Source organism: Trichechus manatus, unplaced genomic scaffold (assembly GCF_000243295.1).
Source record: "Trichechus manatus latirostris isolate Lorelei unplaced genomic scaffold, TriManLat1.0 scaffold00057, whole genome shotgun sequence".
NCBI lineage: Eukaryota > Metazoa > Chordata > Mammalia > Sirenia > Trichechidae > Trichechus > Trichechus manatus.
In genome coordinates, this window is record NW_004443993.1 from 9353835 (window position 1) to 9378121 (window position 24287).

General features: G+C 46.7%; 2 protein-coding genes across 2 annotated transcripts in view; one reads left to right on the forward strand and one right to left on the reverse strand.

Moving 5' to 3' along the window:
- CATSPERD (cation channel sperm associated auxiliary subunit delta) overlaps positions 1-15757 on the reverse strand; it is an 89419-nt gene extending 73662 nt beyond the window's left edge. Inside the window, exons 1-5 of the mRNA XM_023733091.1 lie at positions 15617-15757; positions 14569-14645; positions 7477-7549; positions 4168-4282; positions 1807-1874 (exon numbers count right to left, since the gene is read on the reverse strand). Of these exons, the coding sequence (XP_023588859.1) occupies positions 1807-1874; positions 4168-4282; positions 7477-7549; positions 14569-14645; positions 15617-15757 (474 nt within the window). The remainder of the gene's footprint in view (positions 1-1806; positions 1875-4167; positions 4283-7476; positions 7550-14568; positions 14646-15616) is intronic.
- Positions 15758-17637: 1880 nt separating this feature from the next.
- The window catches only part of LONP1 (lon peptidase 1, mitochondrial), a 23023-nt gene continuing 16373 nt past the window's right edge, over positions 17638-24287 (forward strand). The window contains exons 1-3 of the mRNA XM_004378425.2: positions 17638-18168; positions 21653-21741; positions 22362-22481. Of these exons, the coding sequence (XP_004378482.1) occupies positions 17737-18168; positions 21653-21741; positions 22362-22481 (641 nt within the window). The 5' untranslated portion in view covers positions 17638-17736. The remainder of the gene's footprint in view (positions 18169-21652; positions 21742-22361; positions 22482-24287) is intronic.

The following is a 24287-nucleotide window of genomic DNA, read 5'->3' on the forward strand; positions in this document are numbered from 1 at the left end:
ACTTGAAGCACTTACTGATGAAGATCAAAGACTACAGCCTTCAGTATGGATTACACCTCAACATAAAGAAAACAAATCCTCACAACTGGACCAATAAGCAACATCATGATAAACAGAGAAAAGGATTTCATTTTGCTTGGCTCCACAATCAACGCCCATGGAAGCAGCAGTCAGGAAACCAAATGACATAGTACATGGGGTAAATCTGCTGCAAAAGATCTCTTTTAACTGTTCAAAAGCAAAGATGTCACTTTAAGGATTAAGGTGCACCTGAACCAAGCCATGATATTTTCAATTGCCTCATATGCATGCGAAAGCTGGAAATGAATAAGGACGATGGAAGAAGAATTGACCCATTTGAGTTATGGTGTTGGCAAAGAATATTGAATATACACCATGAACTGCAAGAAGAACGAACAAGTCTGTCGTGGAAGAAATACAGCCAGAATGGTCCTTGGAAGTGAGGATGGCGAGACTTCGTCTCATGCACTTTGGACGTGTTATCAGGAGGGACCAGTTCCTGGAGGAGGACATCATGCTTGGTAAAGTAGAAGGTCCTTGAAAAAGAGGAAGACCCTTGACGAGATGGACTGACACAGCAGCTGCAACAATGGGCTCAAACTTAGCAATGATTGTGAGGATGGCACAGGCCCGGGCAGTGTTTTGTTTTGTTGTACGTAGGGTCGCTATGAGTCGGAACCTACTCAACAGCACCTGAGAAGAACAGCAGGGGCAGAGCAGGGGCTGAAGGTGGGCATGACGATAAAAGGTTAGCAGGAGGGAGAGCTTTGTGGTGATGGAACAGTTCTGTGTCTTGATGGCAGTGCTGGTTACATGGGACCCTCACATATGATAACTTGCATAGAAGTAGACACACACAAAGGAGGCCTGGTTGTGCAGTGCTTAAGCGCTCTGCTGCAAATGGAAAGGTCAGCAGTTCAAACCCACCAGCCGCTCCACAGGAGGAAGATGTGGCAGTCTGCTTCCATAAACATTACGGCCATGGAAACCCTATGGGGCAGTCCTACTCTGTCCTATAGGGTCGCTGTGAGTTGAAATTGACTCGACTGCGATACATTCAGGTTTTTTGGAATCTTTACAGGAGCAGATCACTGGGTCTTTCTCCCACGAGGCCACTGGGTGGTTTAAAGCTACCCAGTGGCTCTATAGAAGCAAGACCTGGCGATCTGCTCCTATAAAGATTACAGCCCAGGAAACCCTCTGAGGCAGTTCTACTCTGTCACATGGGGTTGCTGTGAGTCAAACATTGACTTGATGGCACCCAACAACATACTCTGTCGCTGTCGAGTCCATTCCGACTCATAGCCACCTCATGTGACGGAGTAGAACTGCCCCATAGGGTTTCCTAGGATGTAATTTTTGTGGAAGCAGATTGTCACATCTTTCTCCTGCAGAGCGGCTGGTGAGTTTGAATCACTGACCTTTCGGTTAGCCGCTGAGGGTTTAACCCCTGTACCACCAGGGCTCCCTACAACAACATAGAGCCTGTGATTATTTCAAAATAATATTTAAAATAATTTTTCTTAATAATACATATTTTTAAAATTTTACGAAAATGATACTGGCTACATTCATAGTATGACAGTCATTTGATCTGAAAATAGCTCCAGAGCCCCTCTTTTATCTTGGGCTTTCTTCTGAGCCCCCCTAAAAATAGTGCTATTATCCCGCCCCGGGCCATCATGGCCACAGCCCTCAAAGCTTACTGACTTTATTTCTATTCATAATCATCTATGTTTGGGGTATGGCAAAAAAAAAAAAAAGAATGATTTTACACGTACTTACCAAACAAAAGGAATTTTGACTGTAACAACAATTATCACCAGAAATGTGTGAAATGGGGTGTTCTATGCCTGAAAAGAAAAAAAAAATCATTTAAAAATACGCATAACAAGTCCCTGAAGTTCAGAGAAAAGTTTACAGCAGAGTTGCTCAATCTCAGCACTGTTGACATTTGGGGCTGAATTTTTTTTTTTTTTAACTTTATTCTTTTTTTTTTTTTTCCAGTCTTTTTCTATAATGCTCCCCCCTTTTTACTTCCTTGTGGTGGAAATATACACGACGAACCACGTGCCATCTCAACAATTTGTACGTGTACAATGCAGTGACATTGATTACCTTTGTCAAGTACACTTTTTATTAAACCACAATGTACATGCAGGAAGGTGCACACGCCTAGGGTGTACAGCCCAACAACTTTTCACCAACTGAACACACCCTTGCAACCAGTACTCAGTCCAAGAAATTGAACCTTATCAGAAACCCCCCTGCAAAGGTCTTTTTTCCTTTTCATACCCTGCCTCCAGCCTCCTGCCCAATTTTTTTTTTAACTGTGGTAAAATATATATAACAAAACATTTGAAATTTTATGTGTACAATGCAGTGACATTAGTTACGGTCACCATGTTGTGCTACCGTCATTACTATCCATTCCCAAATTTGTTCGTCACTCTTAACAGAAGCACAGCTGGATCGTTCTCCGGGGTGAGGCCGTCCTGTGCACTGCAGGGTGTTGAGCAGCAGCCCAGACCTCCACACACTCGATGCCATAGCACCCCCTCCCCTGTCCTGACAACCACAAAAGTCTCCAGACACGGCCCAGTGTCCCCTGGGGGACAGAATCAGCCCTGGTTTCAAGGAAACGTCTAGACCCTTCAAAGCGGAATGGGCCCCCTTCTCTTGGCTAGGTTACTCTGATCCAGAACATCCTGAGGTCCAGCCTCACGTAAAGTTCTGGCCACACTTTGTTATTGATGCTTTTTTTCCCTCCCATTTGATCTTTTTTTTTTTTTTTCAATCGTGGTAAAATACACATAACATAAAATTTACTATTTTAACCATCTCCGAGAATACGATCCAGTGGCATTAAGTACATTCAGTGTTTTGTAACCATCACCACTACCTATTTCTAGATCTTTCTTGTCATCCCAAACAGAAACTCTGTACCCAGTAAACAGTAACTCCCCCCGCCCCAGTCCCTGAGAACCTCTAGTCTACTTTCTGTCTCTATGAATCAGCCTAGTCTACAGTTTCTCCATGTACAATTCAGAGACACTGACTACATTCTTGGAGTTGTGCAATCATTTTCACCCTCCTTTTCTGAATTGTTCCTCCCCCGTTAGCATAAACTCATTGCCCCCTAAACTTCCTATCTGACCTTTCTAGTGGCTGCTGCCAATTTGATCCCATAGAGATAGATCTTAAAAGAGCATAATGCTCAAGGCAGATATTCTTTACTACTTAAGCTAAACTGTTGTTTGGTTTTAAGACTTCAGGGGATATTTTTGGTTTAAGGTTTAAAGGTTATCTCAGGGCCATAGTTTCGGGGGTTCATCCACCCTCCGTGGCTCCAGAAAGTCTAGAGTCCATGAGAATTTGAAACTCCGTTCCACATCCCCGCCCCCCGCTTTGATCAGGATTTGTCTATAGAATCTTTGATCAAAGCATTCAGTAAGGGTAGCCAGGCATCATCCAGTTCTTCTGGTCTCATGGCAAAGGAGGCCACAGGGTTTTCACTGGCTGATTTTCAGAAGTCAATCACCAGGCCTTTCTTCCTAGTCCATCTTAGTCTGGAAGCTCTGCTGAAACTTGCTCAGCATCACAGCAACACACAAGCTCCATGGACAGATGGGTGGTGGCTGTACATGAGGTGTACTGGCCGGGAATTAAACCTGGGTTTCCCGCATGGAAGACGAGCATTCCAGCACTGCACCACCACAGCCCCCGTCTGCTGTTACCTGTCCTTAATGTAAACTATGTACGACGGAACAGTCCTACCACCCAGCTTGGCCACCAGCCACCTAGAAATCATTACTGACCCCTGCCTGGTCCCCCTCCCCCCAACATCAATCCATTGCCAAACCCTACTGATGCTCCTTGCTCACTCAATCAGTCAAGGTGGGTCTCCATGGCTCACGACCACAGTCCCTGACTAAAACACAAGGTTCCCCACCCACAGGATGCACACCAGGCCCATTTTTATTTGGACCTGAAAGGACAAGGTAACATCAGCAACCTGGGAGAGCTGGAGGCATCCAGGTGCTGACAGTCAAGTAGGAGTGTTGTTTATACTTCCAAAATTAATATTTTGTCTTTCTCGGAGGCCAGCTAAATTCAAACAAAATCAACCATACAAAATGCATGTACCTATAGCTGCGTTCCAGGAATTGGTCTGATAATCATAAATATAGACTTTTTGGTTTATTACGAACAGCAATACTGGACCGGCAAAATGTGCTGATGTTACTGCGGGCACGCCAACCTAAAAATAACGATACGTACTAAATCAATAACGATGTCTTTTCCTACATCGGTTCAGAAAGCAATACTTCTAGACACACACCCAAGAATAGTTTATACCAGCAGTATTTGGTGGGTTCCTAGATACTGGGAAGGGAACTCTGGTGGCACAGTGGTTAAAGCACTTGGCTGCTAACCCAAAGGTCGCCGACTCAAATCCACCAGCCGCTCCATTAGAAAAAGATGTGGTAACCTATTTCCATAAAGGTTGGAAACCCAGCTTTGGAAACCCTATGGGGCAGTTCTACCCTGTCCTATAGGGTCGCTATTATGGATTGAAATGTGTCCCTCCCCAAATATGTGTTGTAAATCCTAACCTCTGTGCCTGTGGTCATAATCACATTTGGGAATGGGTTTTCTGTTATGTCAATGACACAGGATTAGTGCAAGGTATGTCTTGAGTCAATTTCTTACAAGATATAAAAGGAGCACATTAAGGAAGCAGAGATGGGGGAAGATAGATGCCAAACTACGTGGAGATCTCCAAGGAACCAGGAAACAGAAGCTGGAGAGACAAGGACCTTCGTCCAGAGCCGACAAAGAGAGAAAGCCTTCCTCTCCCTAGAGCCAGTGCCCTGAATTCAAACTTCTAGCCTCTTAAACTGTGAGAAAATAAATTTCTGTTTGTTAAAGCCACCCACTTACGGCATTTCTGTTACAGCCAAAACCAGACCAAGTTCGTTGCCATCGAGTTGATTCTGACTCATACGGACCCTGTAGGACAGAGTAGAATTGCCCCATAGGGTTTCCAAGGAGCAGCTGGTGGATTCAAACTGCCCACCTTTTGGTTAGCAGCCAAGTTCTTAACCACTGTGCCACCAGGGCTCCTCTGTTATAGCAGCACTAGACGATTAAGACAGTCACTATGAGTTGGAACTGACTCAATGGCAATTTTTTTTTTTTTTTTGATACTGGTAACTAGGTATTCTAGGGTCAGCTAGAAATGAAACTGAGGAATCGAAATGGGTCTTTGGTGCTCGCAGTTACCCAAAGTCACTCAGCCCCTCTCCCTTGTCAAAGCTTCTCTAAGAGCAAAGCCTCAAGTACAAATGACAAGTGACGAGTGTTGCCAACAAGGTTGAATGTGTCACTTCTAAGGGAAACACCAGTCTTTAACGGCTGGAAACCCCGCATTAGCGAAGGCGCCAGTGGTAGAGTTTCTCAAGAGAGTTACTCGGGGGGAAGGATTTTCCCGGGGGTCTAGGACAATTCACAGGGTCCGTGAAATGATTTCCTGGAAAGTAGGGTGCCATCCAGTCGGTCTCTCAACTGTAAACCCAGCACCAACGAAAGGGGCACTCGCAACAAATGTTTCCTTTTTCAGAAAGAAAACGCTCATCTTGGTAGTAGGCGTAGAATAAAGTCAACTCTTGTTGTTATGGCATAAATTGTATCCTCCCAAAAGTATGTACAAGGAGCCCTGGTGGCACAGTGGTTAAACATTCAACTGCTAATTGAAAAGTGGATGGTTCGAATCCACCAGCCGCTCCACAGGAGAAAGATGTGGCAGTGTGCTTCCGTAAAGATTCTAAAGCAAAACCAAACTCACTGCCTTCAAGTTGATTCCGACCCATAGTGACCCTGTAGGACAGAGTGGAACTGCCCCATAGGGATTCCAAGGCTGCATATCTTTGCAGAAGCAGACTCCCACATCTTTCTGGTGGTGGGTTCGAACCGCTGACATTTCGATTATCAACTGAGTACTTTAACCATTGTGCCACCTTTTGGTTCTGTAAAGATTACAGCCTTGGAAGCCCTATGGGGCGGTTTTGCCCTGTCCTGTAAGGTCATTATGAGTTGGAATGATCTCAACAGTAACAGGTTTAAAGTATATGTTGAAATCTGGGCCCCTATACCTAAAGCCCTGGTGGCGCAGTGGTTAAGAGCTCAGCTGCTAACCATAAGGTTGGCAGCTGGAATCCACCAGCCACTCCTTGGAAACCCTATAGGGCAGTTCTACTCTGTCCTATAGGGTTGTTATGAGTCGGAATCAACTTGATGGCAACGGGTTTGGTTTTTGTTTTTTTTATATCTATAAATATGATCCAGTTTAGAAATATGATGTTATTTAATACATTAAATTAGTATATTTAATAAATAAATACTTTAATATTATGTTTTGTTGGAAATTTCTGTTATGTTTATGAGGTCATACTCAAGTAGAGTGGGTTCTAAATCAAATCACTTTTGAGCTATGCTATAGTTGTTAGCTGCTGTCAATTATCGTTACTGGAGCAGATCGCCAGGTCTTTCTCCCAAGGAGTCCCTGGTGGCTTTGAACCATCAACCTTTTGATTAGCAGCCGAGCGCTTAACTGTTGCAAAATGGACACAGAGATACAAGGCAGCTGCTAGAGGCTGGAACAGACAAGGAAGGATCTCCCCTCAGAGCCAAGTCATCAGTTCCTGAATTTGGACTTCTAGCCTCCTAAACTGTGAGACAATTCCTGTTTTTTAAGGCCACTCACTTGCGGTATTTGTGTAAAGTATTAAAAAGCAACGATGCCACTTTGAAGACTAAGGTGCGCCTGACCCACATCATGGTATTTTCAATCACCTCATAAGCGTGTGAAGCTGGACAATGAATAAGGAAGACTGAAGAAGAATTGATGCCTTTGAATTATGGTGTTGGTGAAGAGTATTGAGTATACCATGGACCGCCAGAAGAACGAACAAGTCTATCCTGGAAGAAGAACAGCCAGAGTGCTCCTTCGAAGTGAGAATGGAGAGACTTCGTCTCACATACTTTGGACATGTCATCAGAAGGGACCAGTCCCTGAAGAAGGACATCATGCTTGGTAAAGTAGAAAGTCAGCAAAAAAGAAGAAGACCCTCAACGAGATGGACTGACACAGTGGCCGCAGCAATGGGCTCAAACATAGCAATGATTGTGAGGATGGCACAGGACCGGGCAGTATTTTGTTCTGCTGTACATGGGGCTGCTATGAGTTGGAACTGACTCATTGGCACCTAACAACAACAACAGGTAACTAAGACATTTCTTTTGGCTTAGAAATTGCTTTAAACATCATCAAGAGATACGTTGAAAAATAAACCACTTGATTATAAAAAACAGATTCTTCTGATAATTCCAAACTATATCTACCACTGAATATTATGGATCTTTGGAACCCTTTGGATTAAGTAAAATAACTACCTGCATTGACGTAGGGATGGTAAATGGAAGGAGACTACTGCCAAAGCTATCTGTAGTGAAAAAAACTCGTGCTCTGAAAGAGACAATAAAAGAGTTAAATTGGGACAATTTCACAGAAGAACACAGGCGATGAAGACACCCTAAACATGTTCCATTCAAACAAAATTCCTTTTTAACTAGGAACCATTTAGGTATTGACATACGTTGCTGTTTGCTGTTAGGCGCCATCGGGTCATTTCCAACTCATAGGGACCCTACGCACAACAGAGCATAACACTGCCCGGTCCTGCACCTTCCTCACAATTGTTGTTATGCTTGAGCCTGTTGTTGCAGCCACTGTGTCAATCCATCTCATTGAGTGTCTTCCTCTCTTTTGCTGACCCTCTCCTTTACCAAGCGTGATGTCCTTCTCCAGGGACTGGTCCCTCCTGATAACGTGTTCATTCTTCTGGCAGTCCATGGTATATTCAATATTCTTCCCAAACAAAGAAGGCATCAATTCATCTTCAGTCTTCCTTATCCATTGTCCAACTTTCCCACACTTATGAGGTAATTGAAAATATCATGGCTTGGGTCAGGCACACCTTAGTCCTCAAAGTGATATCTTTGCTTTTTAACACTTTAAAGAGCTCTTTTCCAGCAGATTGGCCCAATGCAATACATCATTAGATTTCCTGACAGCTGCTTCCACGGCTGTTGATTGTGGATCCAAGTGAAATGAAATCCTTGACAACGTCCATCTTTTCTCCTTTTATCATGATGTTGCTTATTGGTCCAGTTGCGAGGATTTTTGTTTTCTTTATATTGAGGTGTAATCCACACTGAAGGCTGTGGTCTTTGATCTTCATCACTAAGTGCTTCAAGTCCTCTTCCTTTTCAGCAAGCAAGATTGTGTCATCTGCATAACGCAGGTTGTTAATGAGTCTTGCTCCAATCCTGGTGCCCCATTCTTCTTCATATAGTCCAGCTTCTTTGATTATTTGCTCAGCATACAGATTGAATAAGTATGGTGAAAGGATACAACCCTGAAGCACATTTTTCTTGATTTTAAATCATGCAGTATAACCTTGCTCTGTTCGAAGGACTGCCTCTTGGTCTATGTAAAGATTCCTTGTGAGCACAAGTGAATGTTCTGGAATTTCCCATTCTTCGCAATGTTATCCATAATTTGTTATGATCCACACAGTCGAATGCCTTTACATAGTCCATAAAACACAGGTAAACATCTTTCTGTTATTCTCTACTTTCAGCCAAGGTCCATCTGACCTCAGCAATGAAATCTCTCTTTCCACATCCTCTTCTGAATCCGGCTTGAATAGCTGGCAGCTCCCTGTCGATGTACTGCTACAGCCACTTTTGGATGATATTCAGCAAAATTTCACCTGCGTGTGATGTTAATTACATTGTTTGATAATTTCCACATTCTATTGGATCACTTTCTTTGGAATGAGCACAAATATGGATTTCTTCCAGTCAGCTGGCCAGGTAGCTGTCTTCCAAGTTTTTTAGCACAGACAAGTGAGCACCTCCAGCGCTGCATCCCTTTGTTGAAACATCTCAGTTGGTATCCCGTCAATTCCTGGAGCCTTGTTTTTCACCAATGCCTTCCATGCAGCTCAGACCTCTTCCTTCAGTACCATCGGTTCTTTTTTTTATTGTTGTAGTTTAAATTAAGTTTACATTTCAAGTTAGTCTCCCATACAAAAATGTATACATACATTGTTATGTGACCCTAATTGCTCTCCCCATACTGTGACAACACACTCCTCCTTTCCACCCCCGATTCCCCATGTCCATTCAACCAGCTCCTAACCCTCTCTGCCTTCCCATCTCACCTCCCGACAGAAGCTGCCCATTTAGTCTCTTGTATCTACTTGAGCTAAGAGGCACACTCTTCATGAGTATCACTTTATGTCCCACAGTCCAGTCCAATCCCTGTCTGAAGAGTTGGTCTTGGAAATTGTTTTAGTTCTGGGCTGATAGAGAATCCAGGGGCCATGCTTTCCAGGGTTCCTCCAGTCTCAGACAGACTATTAAGTCTGGTCTTCTTACTAGAATTTGAGTTCTGCACCCCATCTTTCTCCTGCGCCATCAGGGACTCTCTGTTGTGTTCCTTGTCAGGGCGAGTACTATCAGTACTCCTGAAATGGTTGAACGTCGATCAATTCTTTTTGGTACAGTGACTCAGTGTATTCCTTCCATCTGCTTTTTATGCTTCCTGTGTCATTCAATATTTTGCCCAGAGAATCCTTCAAAATTGCAACTCAAGGCTTGAATTTTTTCTTCAGCTCTTTCAGCCTGAGAAAGGCCAAGCGTGTTCTTCTCTCCTGGTTTTCTAACTCCAGGTCTTAGCACACTTCCTTGTAATATTTTACTTTGTCTTCTCAAGCTGCCCTTTGAAATCTTCTGTTCAGCTCTTTTACTTCATCATTTCTTCCATTCACTTTAGCTACTCTACGTTCAAAAACAAGTTTCAGTCTCTTCTGACATCCACTTTAGTCTTTTCTTTCTTTCCTGTCTTTTTAATGACCTTTTGCTTTCTTCACGTATGATGTCCTTGATGTCATCCCACAACTTGTCTGGTCTTTGGTCACTAGTGTTCCAGACTAAGACAGTCTAGGAAAAAGGACCTGGCAATCTACTTCTGAAAAACTTGGCCAGCGAAAACGTTACGAATAGCAGCAGAACATTGATATAGTGCTGAGTGAGCCCCTTAGGTCCGGAAGACACTCAAAATATGACTGGGGAGGAGCTGCCTCCTCAAAGTAGAGTCGACCTTAATGACGTGGATGGAGTCAAGTTTTCGGGACCTTCGTTTGCTGATATGGCATAACTCAAAACGAGAAGAAACTGCTGCAAACATCCATTAATAATCAGAATGTGGAATGTACAAAATATGAATCTAGGAAAATTGGAAGTCATCAAAAATGAAATGGAACACATAAATATTGATACCCTAGGCATTAGTGAGCTGAAATGGACTGGTATTGGCCATTTTGAATCGGATAATCATAGGTCTACTATGCTGGGAATGACAAATTGAAGGGGAATGGCATCGCATTCATTGTCAAAAAGAACATTTCAAGATCTATCCTGAAGTACACTGCTGTCAGTGATAGGATAATACCCATATGCCTACAAGGAAGAGCAGTTAATACAATAATTGATACACACACACACACACACACACACACACACACACTCACACACACATTTGAGCATGTGTTATGGATTGAACTGTGTCCCAAAAAAATCTGCATTGTAAATCCTAACCCCATACCTGTGGTTATAATCCCATTTGGGAATAGGTTTTCTTTGTTATGTTAATGACACAGTACTAGTGTAGCGTGTCCTGAGTCAATCTCTTTTAAGCTACAAAAGAGATTAAACAAATTGTGCAAGGGAGGAAGCAGAGATGGGGGAAGAGAGATGCCATGCCACATGAAGATCACCAAGGAGCCAAGAAATAGAAGCTGAAGAGACAAGAACTTTCCCCAGAGCCAACAGAGACAGCAACACTTCCCCTAGAGCCAGCACCCTGAATTTGGACTTCTAGTCTCCTAAACTGTGAGAAAATAAATTTGTTTGCTAAAGCCACCCACTTGTGGTATTTCTGTTACAGCAGCACTAGATAACTAAGACAGTTAAGACTTCTTGAAATAACATTATTTTTAAAGTGTTCCCACGTCACATGTAGCATTATACCAGACATACATTATATGAGAGCCTTTCTTGCTCAGGATAAACTTCAGTTTTGTCATTTATACAGATCTCATCCCATGAAAGTAAAGGGTTTCAGACCAAGAATGTGTATATGAGAAGGAAGCAATTTGTTCTTTTAATGTAGAAAACTTTTAAGAAAGGAAAGACCATTCATGAACATGGTATATCACTTCCTTATTCAGGTTTCTTTCCTCCACCCTCTTTTCAGAAAACCTTTATGGTCATTTTCAGAAAGGAATTACTGGGTCAATTCCCATGTATTTTAAAGTTTTTGTTATTGTGAATAGTATTTTTCAAAATTGCCCTTTCTAATCGGTCACTACCGGTTTATAAGAAACTTGTTCATGTTTTAATGTGTTATATTTGGCTATCTTGCCACATGCAGTTATTAGTTCTAGTACTTGGTACTCGTGGATTTTGCAAATGCTGCCTTTCTGACTTCGTGTTTTACACTTCATTTCTCTTTTTCATGTCTTATTGCACTGGCTGCAATCTCCAGTCTTAAGTCGAATGGGAGTGATAAGACTCTCTTGTTATGTTCTAAACCAGGAGTCAGCAAACTTTCTGTGTAAAAAACCAGATAGTAAATACCCTAGGGGCCATACGGCCTTTGTTGCAACTACTCATCTCTGTTGATGTAGCACAGCAGAAGCTATGCATGATACACTGTATTTTTTTTGCAAATAACGCATCCACGTAAATAATGTGCACACACATCTAATACACAGAAATTGGCATAGCGTGCTTATGAAAATAACATGCGGGGGGGTTGTGTGGTTGGCAAAAATACATAATGCATGCATTATTTTCATAAAAATATGGTGTACATGCAGGGGTGTGGCTGCCTGCCAATAAAACTTTAGCTGTGGACACTGAAATGTGAACTCATATCATTTTCACGTGTCACAAAATATAATTCTTCTTTTGATTTTTCTTTTTCTCAGTCACATAAAAATGTAAAAACAGCATGCGGGCTGTACAAAAACAGGTGGTAGGCCATATCTGGTTTCCAGGCCATAGTTTGCTGACCCCTGCTCTAAAGCCACACCGTCCTCTAGAACCTTTTGTAATGGGGGAAATGTTCTGTTTCTGAGATGTCCAATATGGCACCACTAGCCACTTTGAGCACTTGAAAAGGGGCGAGTGCAACTGTGGAAGTAGATTCCTAATTTTATTTAATTTCAATAACAACATGTGGTGAGTGGTTACCACGTGGGCTAGCACAGTTCTAAGGGAACAATGCAGAATTAGCATCTCATCATGTGAGATGTTACTGCTGTAGAGGAAGCTGAGGGCTCCCCCTGCCCCAGGCCAGCTTCACCTTCCCTGCTCCTCTTCCCATCTTGGGTGATCCTTCCTCTCCAGAGGCCCCTTTGTCAGCAATATACACCCTCTGGACTCTGCCTCCCTCGCTGCTGGGCCTCTCTGGAAGTAGCCTCTCTTCTGTCAGTCTGTCTTGGCTTCTTGAGAGAGCAACGCAAACTCTGGAATTCCATGTCCTTGCTTTCTCTCTTGTTAGATCCCAATGCTCTGTCCCCTGACTGCCAACTCCATGGCCACTGATCTGCCTCATGTGCCTTGACTTCTTTGTGTCCCTTGGCCCTCTCCTCCTTGACCCTCTTCCTCCCTCAGCTTCTAGGTCTCCTGGTTTCCTAGTTCTCTTTCCCTTTTCCCATCCGCTTTGTAGAATCAACATTCCCCAGAGCCTCTTGTCCCTGAACACATGACCCCTGGGTGTGATGGCTGATTCTGGGTGTCAACTTTGCAACACTATGGTTCCCAGTTCTTTGGCAAGTCACTAGTCTGGTTGCTGTTATGGAGTAGTTACATGTGATTAAATCAGTTGGCCTTGGGTAGAGCAGATTACCTTCCATAATGTAATCTGTTGGTGTTGTTAGGTGCCCTCAAGTCGGTTCCAACTCATAGCAACCCCGTGTATAACAGAATGAAATGTGGCCAGGTCCTGTGTCATCCTCATAACCGTTGATACATCTGAACCCATTGTCGTAGCCTCTGCGTCAATCCATCCGTTGAGAGTCTTCCTCTTTTTCGCAGACGCTTTACTTTACCAAGCATGCTGTCTTTTTCCAGGGACTGGTCTCTCCTGATAACATGCCCAAAGTACATGAGACGAAGTACATCTCATCCCTTGTACGAGTTAGCTTATTTCCAGATATTACCATAGTTATTTGAGAAAAAGCCAGAGGTCGAAGAATCTTAACCCTCGCTTCTAAGGAGCATTCTGGCTGTCCTTTGGCCTGGGATTCTGTAAACACTCCTAGTCTCCACCCCCGTCCCTTCTCCAGTCCTGTCCCCTCTTCAGTGTTACCAGGCTGAGGTCTTGAACAAAAGCACAAGCCATGTGGCACCAGATTCTCCACTGTCTTCAGGAAGAGGGTGAACATCTTGAATGGTGTACACATCTGGATTTCTAACTTTGCCCCGAGACAACACCAAGTGCATACCGCATGTGGCATTTGAATGCACTGCTCCAAGTCTATATATGTTTGGTCGCCCCTGAACTCCTACTCATCCTTCAAAACCCAGCTTTGGCATCAACTTCCCAGTGGAACCTTCCTAAGCATTTTCTCCTCAGCCCCCCTCTCTCCCCTCGTGCTTATATCCAGCACCTTTGATAGGTGGTACCACACTGTCCCCCACCAGTCTGTCAGTTGGTTGTACTGTGGAGGCTGGTGTGTTGTTATGATGCTGGAAGCTATCCTCTGGTTTTTCAGATACCGGCAGAGTCACCCATAGTGGAAAGGTTTCAGTGGTGCTTCCAGACCAACAGAGAATAGGAAGAAAGGCCTGGTGATTGACTTCTGAAAAATCAGACAGTGAAAATCCTATGGATCACAACAGAATATTGTCCAATATAGTGCTGGAAGATGAGCCTCCTAGGTTGGGAGGCACTCAAAATACGCAGCAGTTAAAAAGAGTTATGACAGAATATTACGAACAACTGTATAGCAATAAACTGGATCACCCAGATGAAACGGACAAATTCTGAGAAGCAAAATACACGGTGGCCGCAACAATGGACTCAAGCATACCAGTGATTGTGAAGATGGCGCAGGACCAAGCAATGTTTTGTTCGGTTGTACATGGGGTTGCCATGAGTCAGAGCAGACCCAGCGACAACTAACACCACCACCATCAACCACACTATAGTGTGTCTATCTTAGTTACTTGCTGGTCACTTCATCTCTCATCCTCTGATCCCCGGCCCTGACTCTGGCCTCCTTGCAGGCCAGCAACCAGCAATGCAGGGCAGAGAGGTGTTCATGAATGTCTGCTGAATGAATGAATGAGAGCAAATCAAAATTTTTCATAAAAAAGAAGGTAACAGTACATAAAATGGTCACTTACCCTAGATATACAGCTAAGTTTCTCTTGCAAGGATGTGTAATCAAGCTTGTGGTCCTAGACGAAAAGTACAGGATGTCCTAGAGAAATAATCACAAGGTTTTAATAATATGAATATTAATGAACACCTGATAAAAACAGTTCCCAAGGTGCAAAGTTAAAAATGGAAAGGGTGAAATCTAAACAAGGTTGGTGGATTGTATCAATGATAGTTGCCTGGTTTTGATACTGTACTGGGGTTATGTAAGGTGCTATCCCTGGGGGATGCTCGGTGAAGGATAAACAGGACCCCTCTGTACTACTTTTGCAACTTCCTGTGAATCTATAATTAGGTCAAAATTAAAAGTTTTAAAATTCCTTGTACGTGTTAGTTTATTTACAGATTATTTTGACAGTTATTTGAGAGACAGGCCAGAGGTTGAAGAATCTTAACCTAATCAGTTGGAAACCACGGTCACCTAAAGATTATTTGCAAATAGTAGCTGCCATTTCTGAAAGAACACCATGTCGATAGGAAATACATTTTAACCGATGATTTTTTTTCTTCATGCATTTTAGCCACACATCGGGTGATACATTTCCGGCTGCACTGCATTGTATCAACAAAGTAACAGGGTTTGCTTCTCATGTTATTCTGCATTTGATCTCCTATCCAATAGTGGAACAGACAAAATTCAACGCAGACGACCTGAGTTCTAAGCCCAGTTCCACCTCTTGGCTTTCCTCAGGTTACTTAACTGCTCTCAACTTGCTTTTTAGTGAAAATGGGAAAGATTAATCCTTTCTTCAAAGGGCAATTGTGAGGATTAGATAAAGTAACGTTAAGATGCCTGGACCTGGAACTGGCACCCGAGAAAAACTAGATGTTAGTTCCAATCCAGTCATTAGAAGAAAGTGAAGAAGTGATGGTTAAGCAGGAGCTACATACCCCAGGAACTGCCTTGTGGACATTAAATACTTTTCCTGTCCTCACTGTGTGATTACTAGAGGCAAGCAACAAGAGAGACCATCTGTCAGTTTTTATTGACTATTCGGGGTGAATAGCATGTACCTCCTTATCAGGTCTCCTCTGCACTAACTCTAGGGTGCCCACTCTTAATGTTTTTGGGGTTATAAGAGCTCCTTGAGAATCTGATGAAACCGTGTGGCCTCTCCTCCCGGAAACAGACACATTGTTGTTGAGCGCTGTCATTCCGACTTATAGCAACTCCATGAGACAGAGGAGAACTGCTTCATAGGGTTTCCTAGGCTGTAGTCTTTACAAGAGCAGACCGCCAGGTCTTTCTCCTGCCAAGCTGCTGAGCGGGTTCAAACTGCCAATCTTTCAGTTAGCAGCTAAGCGTTTAACTATTGCACCACCAGGGTGCCTTAGAAACAGACGCACAAAAATGCAGATATAATTCTAAAAAGCACGTAAAAGCTCATTCACAGCCCCCAGATTAGGAACTCCTCCAAGGTTTAGGTTTTAATTTTTTTTTTTTTTTTTTTGTGGAGTGGGAGCCAGAAGAACGATGGTTTAGTTTATGGCCGAGGTCCTCAAACTTGAGTGTGAAACAATCACCTATAAACCAGTTCTACTCTGACTCACAGCTACTCCGTGTGTGTCGGAGCAGAACCGTGCTCCATAGGGCTTTCAGTGGCTGATTCTTCAGGAAGTAGATCGCCAGGCCTTTCTTCTGAGGTGCCTCTGGGTGGACTTGAACCTCCAACCTTTGTTTAGCAGCCCATATTAATTGCACCACACAGGAGTAGAGGGAATAATAGCAAGTCTCCCCTGTCCGCAAGGCTGGGGCGAGCTTGGTGTGTTCAAGAATTAAAGGGCGGTGTGGTTGGAACACAAGTGATCCTGAGGGGCGACAGGGGCTAGGCTGGTGGTTCTCAGCCCCCAGGAGGCATTAGGCAACGCCTGAACGAGTTTTTTGACTGGGGAACAGGGCATCTAGTGGGCGGAGTCCAGGGATACTCTAAATATCCCACAATGCACAAAGCGGCCCTCAAAACAGAGAATGATCCGGCCCCAAATGTTAGTGGCGCTGCCGTGGAGAAGCTGGGCCAAATCATGAGCGGCACAGCCAGCCTCTGCAAGCAGGAACTTGGATTTTCTTTTAGAAGCCACGGAGAGAGCCAGGGGAGGGGAATGACAGATCGGATTCCTTTTAAAATAATCCCTCTGGCTTCGGGGTGGAGAACAGACAGAGGGCAAAGCCTAGGGGGGGTGGCGATGGCGTAAAGGCACTAGAATGGGGCCAGAGTTTGAAGTAGAAATGGGAGGGCTTGGTGATGGGCTGTAGGGGTGGGGTGCAAGAAAGGGAGGTTATCAACTTTGGCCCACAGGGGGAGGGAGCTGAGAAGCCTCTGTGAGGTTAGAGAGAGGAAAGGGGGCTGGAAAGCGGGGACAGGGGTGATTTTCCTCGATTCTGCCCAGGCTGGGCCTGTTCCAAGCGTCCCAGGCGTGTCCAGGGGTCCTGCCACTTCCCTCAGCTCAAAGATGAACCAGCGCCCTCCCGGCCCCCGACAGCACCCCAGCCCTGAAGAGCTGCCCCACCGGCACAGCGAATCAGCTCTGACCAGCGGCCAGAGCCGCACAGCCATCGCCGCCACCAGCATCGGCACCAGCATCTCGCTCCAGCGCCCTCCTGGTCCACCGCTGACCATCAACGGCCGCGGGAAGGCGCCTTACAGTCCGCGTGTGTGCAAACTAGAGTTTGAGCATGCGCACTTCGTCTCCCGGGAAGCCCAAATCCACCAACGCTCGCCCTCTAGCTCTGTGTGCGCACGCTGTCTCCGGGAGCGCTAATCCTCCAATGACGACGCGCCCCAGATCCTGAGCTTGTCACCCGCGCGCCTAAGCAGACGCAAGAGTTTGCGTTTGCAGCAACAGTTTGCCCTCTAGGGCCCTGGCGTACGCTTAAAGCCTTCCTCGTGACCCGAAGGTTCTTGAGCGCGCTAGCTGGGTGACCGGGAAACGTGAAGGCGACGAAAGACATCGGACAGCAGGCCCCGCTCGGTGGAACACTCACTTCCACCCCCCTCCACGCCCCGCCCCCGGAAGCGTTCCTTCCCTGGCCATGGCCCCCCACAGGCGCAGAAGTACGCCCCTGGCGTCACGTACGCCCAAGCCCGGCGAGCGGAAATGACGCAATTCTCACGCGTCGTCAGGATGGCCGGGCCATGGCGGCGGGCACAGGCTACGTGCGACTGTGGGGCGCAGCGCGGTGTTGGGCACTGCGGCGGCCGCTCCTGGCCGCCGCGGGGGGACGAGCTGCAACTGCGGCCGAAGCCTGGCTGTCCAGGGGCCGGCGGGCCTGTGACGCCTCGCTTCCCTGGACTCTGTGGGGTCGAGGCCCCGCGGCCACGGGTCAGTGGCGGGGGCTTTGGGAGGGGAGTAACCGCGGTGGAAGCGGCCCATTCACTGGCAGTGAGGACGCCTCCGAGGGCGGCGCAGAGGATGGGGTCGGGGGCGCGGGGGGCAGCGCGGGCGGCGGGGAGGGCCCCGTCATAACGGCTCTCACGCCCATGATGATTCCGGACGTGTTCCCGCACCTGCCGCTCATCGCCGTCACCCGCAATCCGGTGTTCCCGCGCTTTATCAAGATTATCGAGGTAATGAGACCCCCCGCCTCGGCCCCAGTTTCCCCACCTCTGCAAGCAGCAGGTAGAACCGAGGGGTCACGTAGCGCCTTCACGCTTCGCAACTTTTTCAGACACGAAGTTTCTCAAGAGCCGAAGTTCGAATCCCTCTCTCCTCACCACTCGCTTGATAAACTAATCCCAGTCCTAGAAATCGGGGCTGGGAGACGCTAGAGTAATTCTGCAGCCCAGTTTACTTTTCTGCGTATCTTGGTAAATGTTTTGTAACATCTCCCCCAGGCGGTCGGCCTTGTGGTTAAGAGTCCTTTTGTAAGATTCATTTCCTTACATCTGTTTGAACCCTTACCATGTGCCAGGCATGGTTCTAGGTATTGATGATACCAGCAGTGTACAAGACAAACGAAATTCATTCTAGTAGGATGAGAGAGGTAATAAACAAGATTAATAGGTAAACGATAGTGTGTGAGAAGGCAGTAAGTGCTGTGGGGAATAATAGAGCAAGAGATGGTACGGGAAGTTTAGGAAGGGGTTGGGGTGGGGCCACATGGTCCCTGGTGGATGTAGTCACCGTTTATTCATTGAACAAAGCGTTCTAGAGCTTCTGCCATGTAGCAGCCACAGAGCAATGAACAAGTCAAAACACAGTCTGTGCTTAAGGGATGAGACCGTAAACAGAGAAGATCATTTTAGACTGAAAAACACAAAACCCCAGATGGCAGGTGGCACACGGGCAGCGTAAGTTGGAGGAAGTGGAGCTTTTAGGGTAGGAAAAAGAAGGACCCAAATGCCCTCGCCACCCACCCCTTCTCCCTTTTTTTTTTTTTTTTTTAAAAAAAAATTTGATGTGGAAACTGGAGTCCCAGGAGGAGAAGGATTATCTGTTAAAAACAACAAGGTCATATAGTGAGTCAGCTTCTGCCCTCACCCTCCAGACTCTGCTGACTGAATGTCAAGGATCCTCTGGGAGGGGCAAGGACAGCACGGGGGCAGCGGCCAGCCTGTGGGGAGGGGAGGGAGCGGGTCCTTCTCCACCTCCTCTCCCACACTGCTGATTGGCTGCGTATGAGCTGCCCTCTCAAGACCTTTCCTTGATGTTCATGAGTGGTAACTAGTGCGGGCCCCAGAGCCATATCCTGGGGTTGATAATCCTGGCTGCAGCACCCCTAGCTCTGTAACCGTGGACAAGCTCTTCTTTCTCTGGGCCTCTGTTTTCTCATCTGCGAAATGAAAATAATAATGTTCCCTCATTTAGAGTAGGAGCCCCAGTGGCACAACAGTTAAGGGCTCAGCTGCTAACTGAAAGGTCAGTGGTTTGAACCTACCCAGCCGCTCTGTTGGAGAAAGACCTGGCAATCTGCTCCGATAACGGTTACAGCCAAGAAGGCCCTATGGGGCAGTTCTGGTCTGTCACATGGGGTCGCCGTGAGTAGGAAGGGACTCCACAGCACCCAGCAACAACAGCCCAACTAAGAGGAGGGGACAAATGGTGAGGCTGCAGCAGTCAGCTGTTAGCAGAAGAGACATTGGAGACAACGCCTGTGGGACCCGATGGCGTGTCCTGAACCTGTTAGTAAAGCTCCGTTTCCTCTTGATTTTGTAGTAGTCACCGACTGACCAGCTGGCCTTCGTAGCTTCTCTCCATGTTAGTTGGTTGAGCCTCTGAGTATAGACCTAAGGGTCTTAGGTTTTGGTTGGTCACGTACCCTCCTGATGGATGCTGTGTATCTTCTTCCCGGAAAAATGCATCTACTGGGGAAAAAAAAAAATTTGCCGTCGAGTTGACACCAACTTCATGGCTACTCCATGTGTGTCAGAGCAGAACTGTATTCCTTAGGATTTTCAGTGGCTAATTCTTTGGAAGTTGATCGCCAGGCCTTTCTTCCAAGGCATCTCTGGGTAGTCTTGAAATGCCAGCCTTTCGGTTAACAGCCAAGTGTGTTACCCATTTGCACTACCCAGGGCTCAAAAGTGTGTTCCTCCTCCAGCCACATCAGCATCACCTGGAGCTTGTTAGAAATGCAAATCATTGGCCACCCCAAACCTCCTGAACGAGAAACCCTGGGTGAGAGGACCCAGCAAGCTCTTAACATCTCCAGGTAATTCTGATACACACTGAGGTGTGATGGCTGCTGAGTTTAGCCGAGGTCTGGCCTGGAAATTCACAGGCTTGAAAGAAATCACAGAGTCCCTGGGTGGTACAAACGGTTAACGCGCTCACCTGCTAACCAAAAGCTTGGTGGTTTGAGCCCACCCAGAGGTGCCTCGGAAGAAAGGCCTGGCGATCTCCTGAAAAATCAGGAGCACAGTTCTACTCTGACACACATGGGGCCGCCATGAGTCAGAGTCAACTCAACGGCAACCGGTTTTGAAAGAAATCCCTGAGCCCTCAGGCCCTTGGTGCTCCATGTCCCACCAGGTGTTTCCCAGAAGACACCGTTGGCCCTTCACCTGTGCTAGAGGGGATGTCCAGATGAGCTGTGATCCTGAGGGCTTTGATCATTGATGAACAGGGTATAGATGTGATGAGGAAAAAATTGCCATTAACACCAGAGGCAGTCATCAGCCTGTGGGGTGGGCCGTATCTGACTTACACATATTTAATGCTGCCATTTTGACGTTTTGGCATTAATAAAAGCAGGATGGTTTAGGTTTTCAAGCAAAGAAATGTTGCCCCAAAAATGTTTTTGCAAGTGGATGTTAAATTGATTTCGTGGTGCTGGCTGTTTGTCTACTTTTTTTTAATCTAGTGTATTTTTTGTTGAGGGTGTACCCAGCAGAACATACACCCATTCAACAGTTTTTACACGTACAATTCAGTGACACTGATTACATTCTTTGAGTGGTGCAACCATTCTTACCCTCCTTGTCTGAGTTGTTCCTCCCCCATTAACATAAACTCACTGCCCCCTAAGGTTCCTATCTAACCTTCCGAGTTGCTGTTGTCAATTTGATCCTGTATGTGGTGCGATGTCAAGTCGATTTTCGACTCATAGCAATCCTGTAGGTCAGAGTGGAACTGCCCCATAGGGTTTCTGATGGATTCACACTGCCGACCTTTTGGTTAGCAGCCGATCTCTTAACCACTGAGCCACCAGGGCTCCAGCTAGATAGCTCTTAAACGAGTGCAATGCTCAACGCAGACGTTCTTTACTAGTTAAGCTAAACTATTGTTTGGTTTAAAGAAGACTTAAAGGGATTTTTTTTTTTGGTTAAGGCTTGAAGATTATCTCAGAGCAATAATTTTGGGGGTTCATCCAGCCTCAGCGGCTTTCAGTTTTCTGTAGGCAAAGGGAGGGAACCTGCAAAGGCATGCAGCTGGTTAAGGCTGCTGTAACTCCGTTCTCTGTGCCTCCCCTCCCTGCTCCCTCCGCCTTTTTCTTTTGATCAGGGGTCCCTGGTCCGTGTCGATTTATGCCCTGGATCAGATTCGCGCACCCCCAGAGAATAACGCCCACTGTCTGCCCTGTGTTTCACTCTGGGGTCACTGTCATGCTAGGTTAAAAATAAGAAGTTGGTTGAGCTGCTAAGAAGGAAAGTTCGTCTTGCCCAGCCCTATGCCGGTGTCTTTCTGAAGAGAGATGACAAGTAAGTGGCATTTTCTTTCACGCCTCCATCCAAGTCCTCCTGCTCTGTGGAGTAGTGTTGATCATTGATCCTTGGCCCAAAAGAAACCAAGCAAAGCCTAACAGGGTCCAGGCCAAGAGGCCACCACACCTTTCCAGTCTGGGCTGAGGATTTGGTCAGAGTGTAAGCTGTCCCGCACTGTCGAGGCCACGGGGGGAGTAACCTTGAGGGCCCTTAGTGGCACAGCGTACCTGCTAGACCCCTTCAGGGCAAAGCTAGCCGGGCTGACCGCGTGGCTCCGGGCCCGTCCACCTTGCCCCCAGGTAGAAAGCAGTTCCGCTTCCAATTCTGAAGATAGATTCACAGCAGGCTCTGCAGTGGGAGTGTGCATTACAGTTCAAACCCCAGCTGGGGCCCCGCTCCAGCATACACTGTGACCTGCCGCAGGTCCCGTCGGTGGTCACCCTGGGCTGGCCGATGCTCCCACAGGCCACCGGGCACCTGTGGGTGCCGAGGCGGCCACTCATAGTGCTCAGTGGTGGCCAGTGGGGGTGTCTCTTGCCCCCCCCCCCCACCGCCTTCGCCATCCCGCAAGAACCCAGGTGCGTGTGTTGATACCTCTTCATGGCCCTCTCCCCCAGCAATGAGTCTGACGTGGTCGAGAGCCTGGACGAGATCTACCACACGGGGACATTCGTCCAGATCCATGAGATGCAGGACCTTGGGGACAAGCTGCGCATGATCGTCATGGGGCACAGAAGGTGCGTGCGCCCGCTGGCCAGGGTGCTGGCCCGTGGGGGTCGGGGTGCCCAGGACCCAGCACTGACCGGCCCTCTTGGGTACACACTGTGGCTCTGTCACCAGAGCAGGGCAGGGACTTAGACCTGTGCCTGCTGGGCCCCCATTTCTGCCCCAAGTCCCCTATCCTGGCGTGGTATAGGTGATCAGTGAGAAACCGTTCCTTTTGACTTTTTTTTTCAAGATTTTATTAATTTCTGGTGGCAACCTACACACCAAACATACATCCATTCACAATTTCTCCATGGACAGTTCACATCCCACCCCCCGCCCCCGTATTGTCTCATCATTGTTAACTTAGGCTCTCTGCTGCTTAGAAAGTTTTTCTGTTACTTTTCTAACCTGTGTATTGAGCTTTGTTGATTGATTGCTGAAATAGTAACCAGTAGCCAGTTTCCACTGAGTTGACTCCAGTTCACAGCGACCCCGTGTGTGTCAGAATAGAACTGTGCTCCCTAGGGTTTTCAGTGGCTGATTTTTCAGAAGTAGATCACCAGGCCTTCCTTCCGTGGCACCTCTGGGTGGTCTCGAGTCTACAGCCTTTCAGGTAGCAGCCAAGCGCTTAGCCATTTGGGCCAGCCAGGGAGTCCCTGCAGAAGTGTTCTGTTCACCTTATGCAGACCAGCACTGCAGAAGCACAGAAAGTAGCGATGCCGTCTGATCGTGTCTCTGAGTGTCTGTGGTCCACGGCTGAGTACGTTTTCCTCCGAGTGCCTTGTCTGCCTCTGCTGCAGAGCATGTGATACATAAAGCTTAGCAGTTGACAGTTTTCACTTAACCAGGTGTAGTTCCTCGTCAGTGTGTGTAGTTTCTACCTCGTTCTGCTGATGGGCTGCGCACAGCTTTTATAAAATCATTTTCACTGTTACTGTCAATCGAGCGGAGTCCCTGGGTGGTGCAAACCGTGAACGTGCTCGGCTGCTCATGGAAAGCTGGGTGGTTCAAGTCCCCCCAGAGGCACCTCGGAAGAAAGGCCTAGTGATCTCCTTCCAAAAAACCAGCCATTGAAAACCCCGTGGAGCACAGTTCTCTGACACACGGGGTCGCCATGAGTTGGAGCTGGCTTGAGGGCAACTGTTGGGTTTGTCGAAGAAGAAAAATCCACAAGATCAGGTTAGGCTCGAAGTTCTTGAGAGAGAGACTAAGTAGCTTTTCAGGTGTGTTCCAAGGAACTTTAGGACGTTGCTCAAAAGAATTCATGGTCAGGTGCACGTGGAAACCGTTTCATACCCCGTCCCTCTCGTGGAGAGCTGTGAGCCGTCAATGGAGTCGCTGGTTGCTGTGGAGTCGATTCCGACTCACGGTGACCCCCTGTGTACAGAGTAGAACTGCTCCATAGGGTTTTCAAAGCTGTGACCTTTTGGAAGCAGCTCGCCAGGCCTTTCAAGGTACCTCTGGGTGGGTTAGAACCGCCAACCTTTCGGTTAGTAGTCTAGTGCTTAATCGTTTGCACCACCCTGTGACTCGTTAATGCAGTAAAGGTTCTGAAGAGCCTCTCATTGGAGACACTTGTTGGAGTTTGTTGAATCTAGCATTTTCTGTCCTTTTTTGCTCACAGACCTTTTTCTTTGTCAGCCTGGCGATTCCCCCAGAACATACTCGGGGGAGATGGTGGTCTGTGTCGTTTATCTCTACACTCGTCCTCAGCTGCTCATGTTGGAGTCTGTTGGAGGGGAGAGGCTGCTCCTCTGTCCCCCACAAGGATTTGTGGGCCAGAGGGGACAGAGTAAGATGCAGCTCAGAGTCTGACAGCATGGGGACAGAGTAAG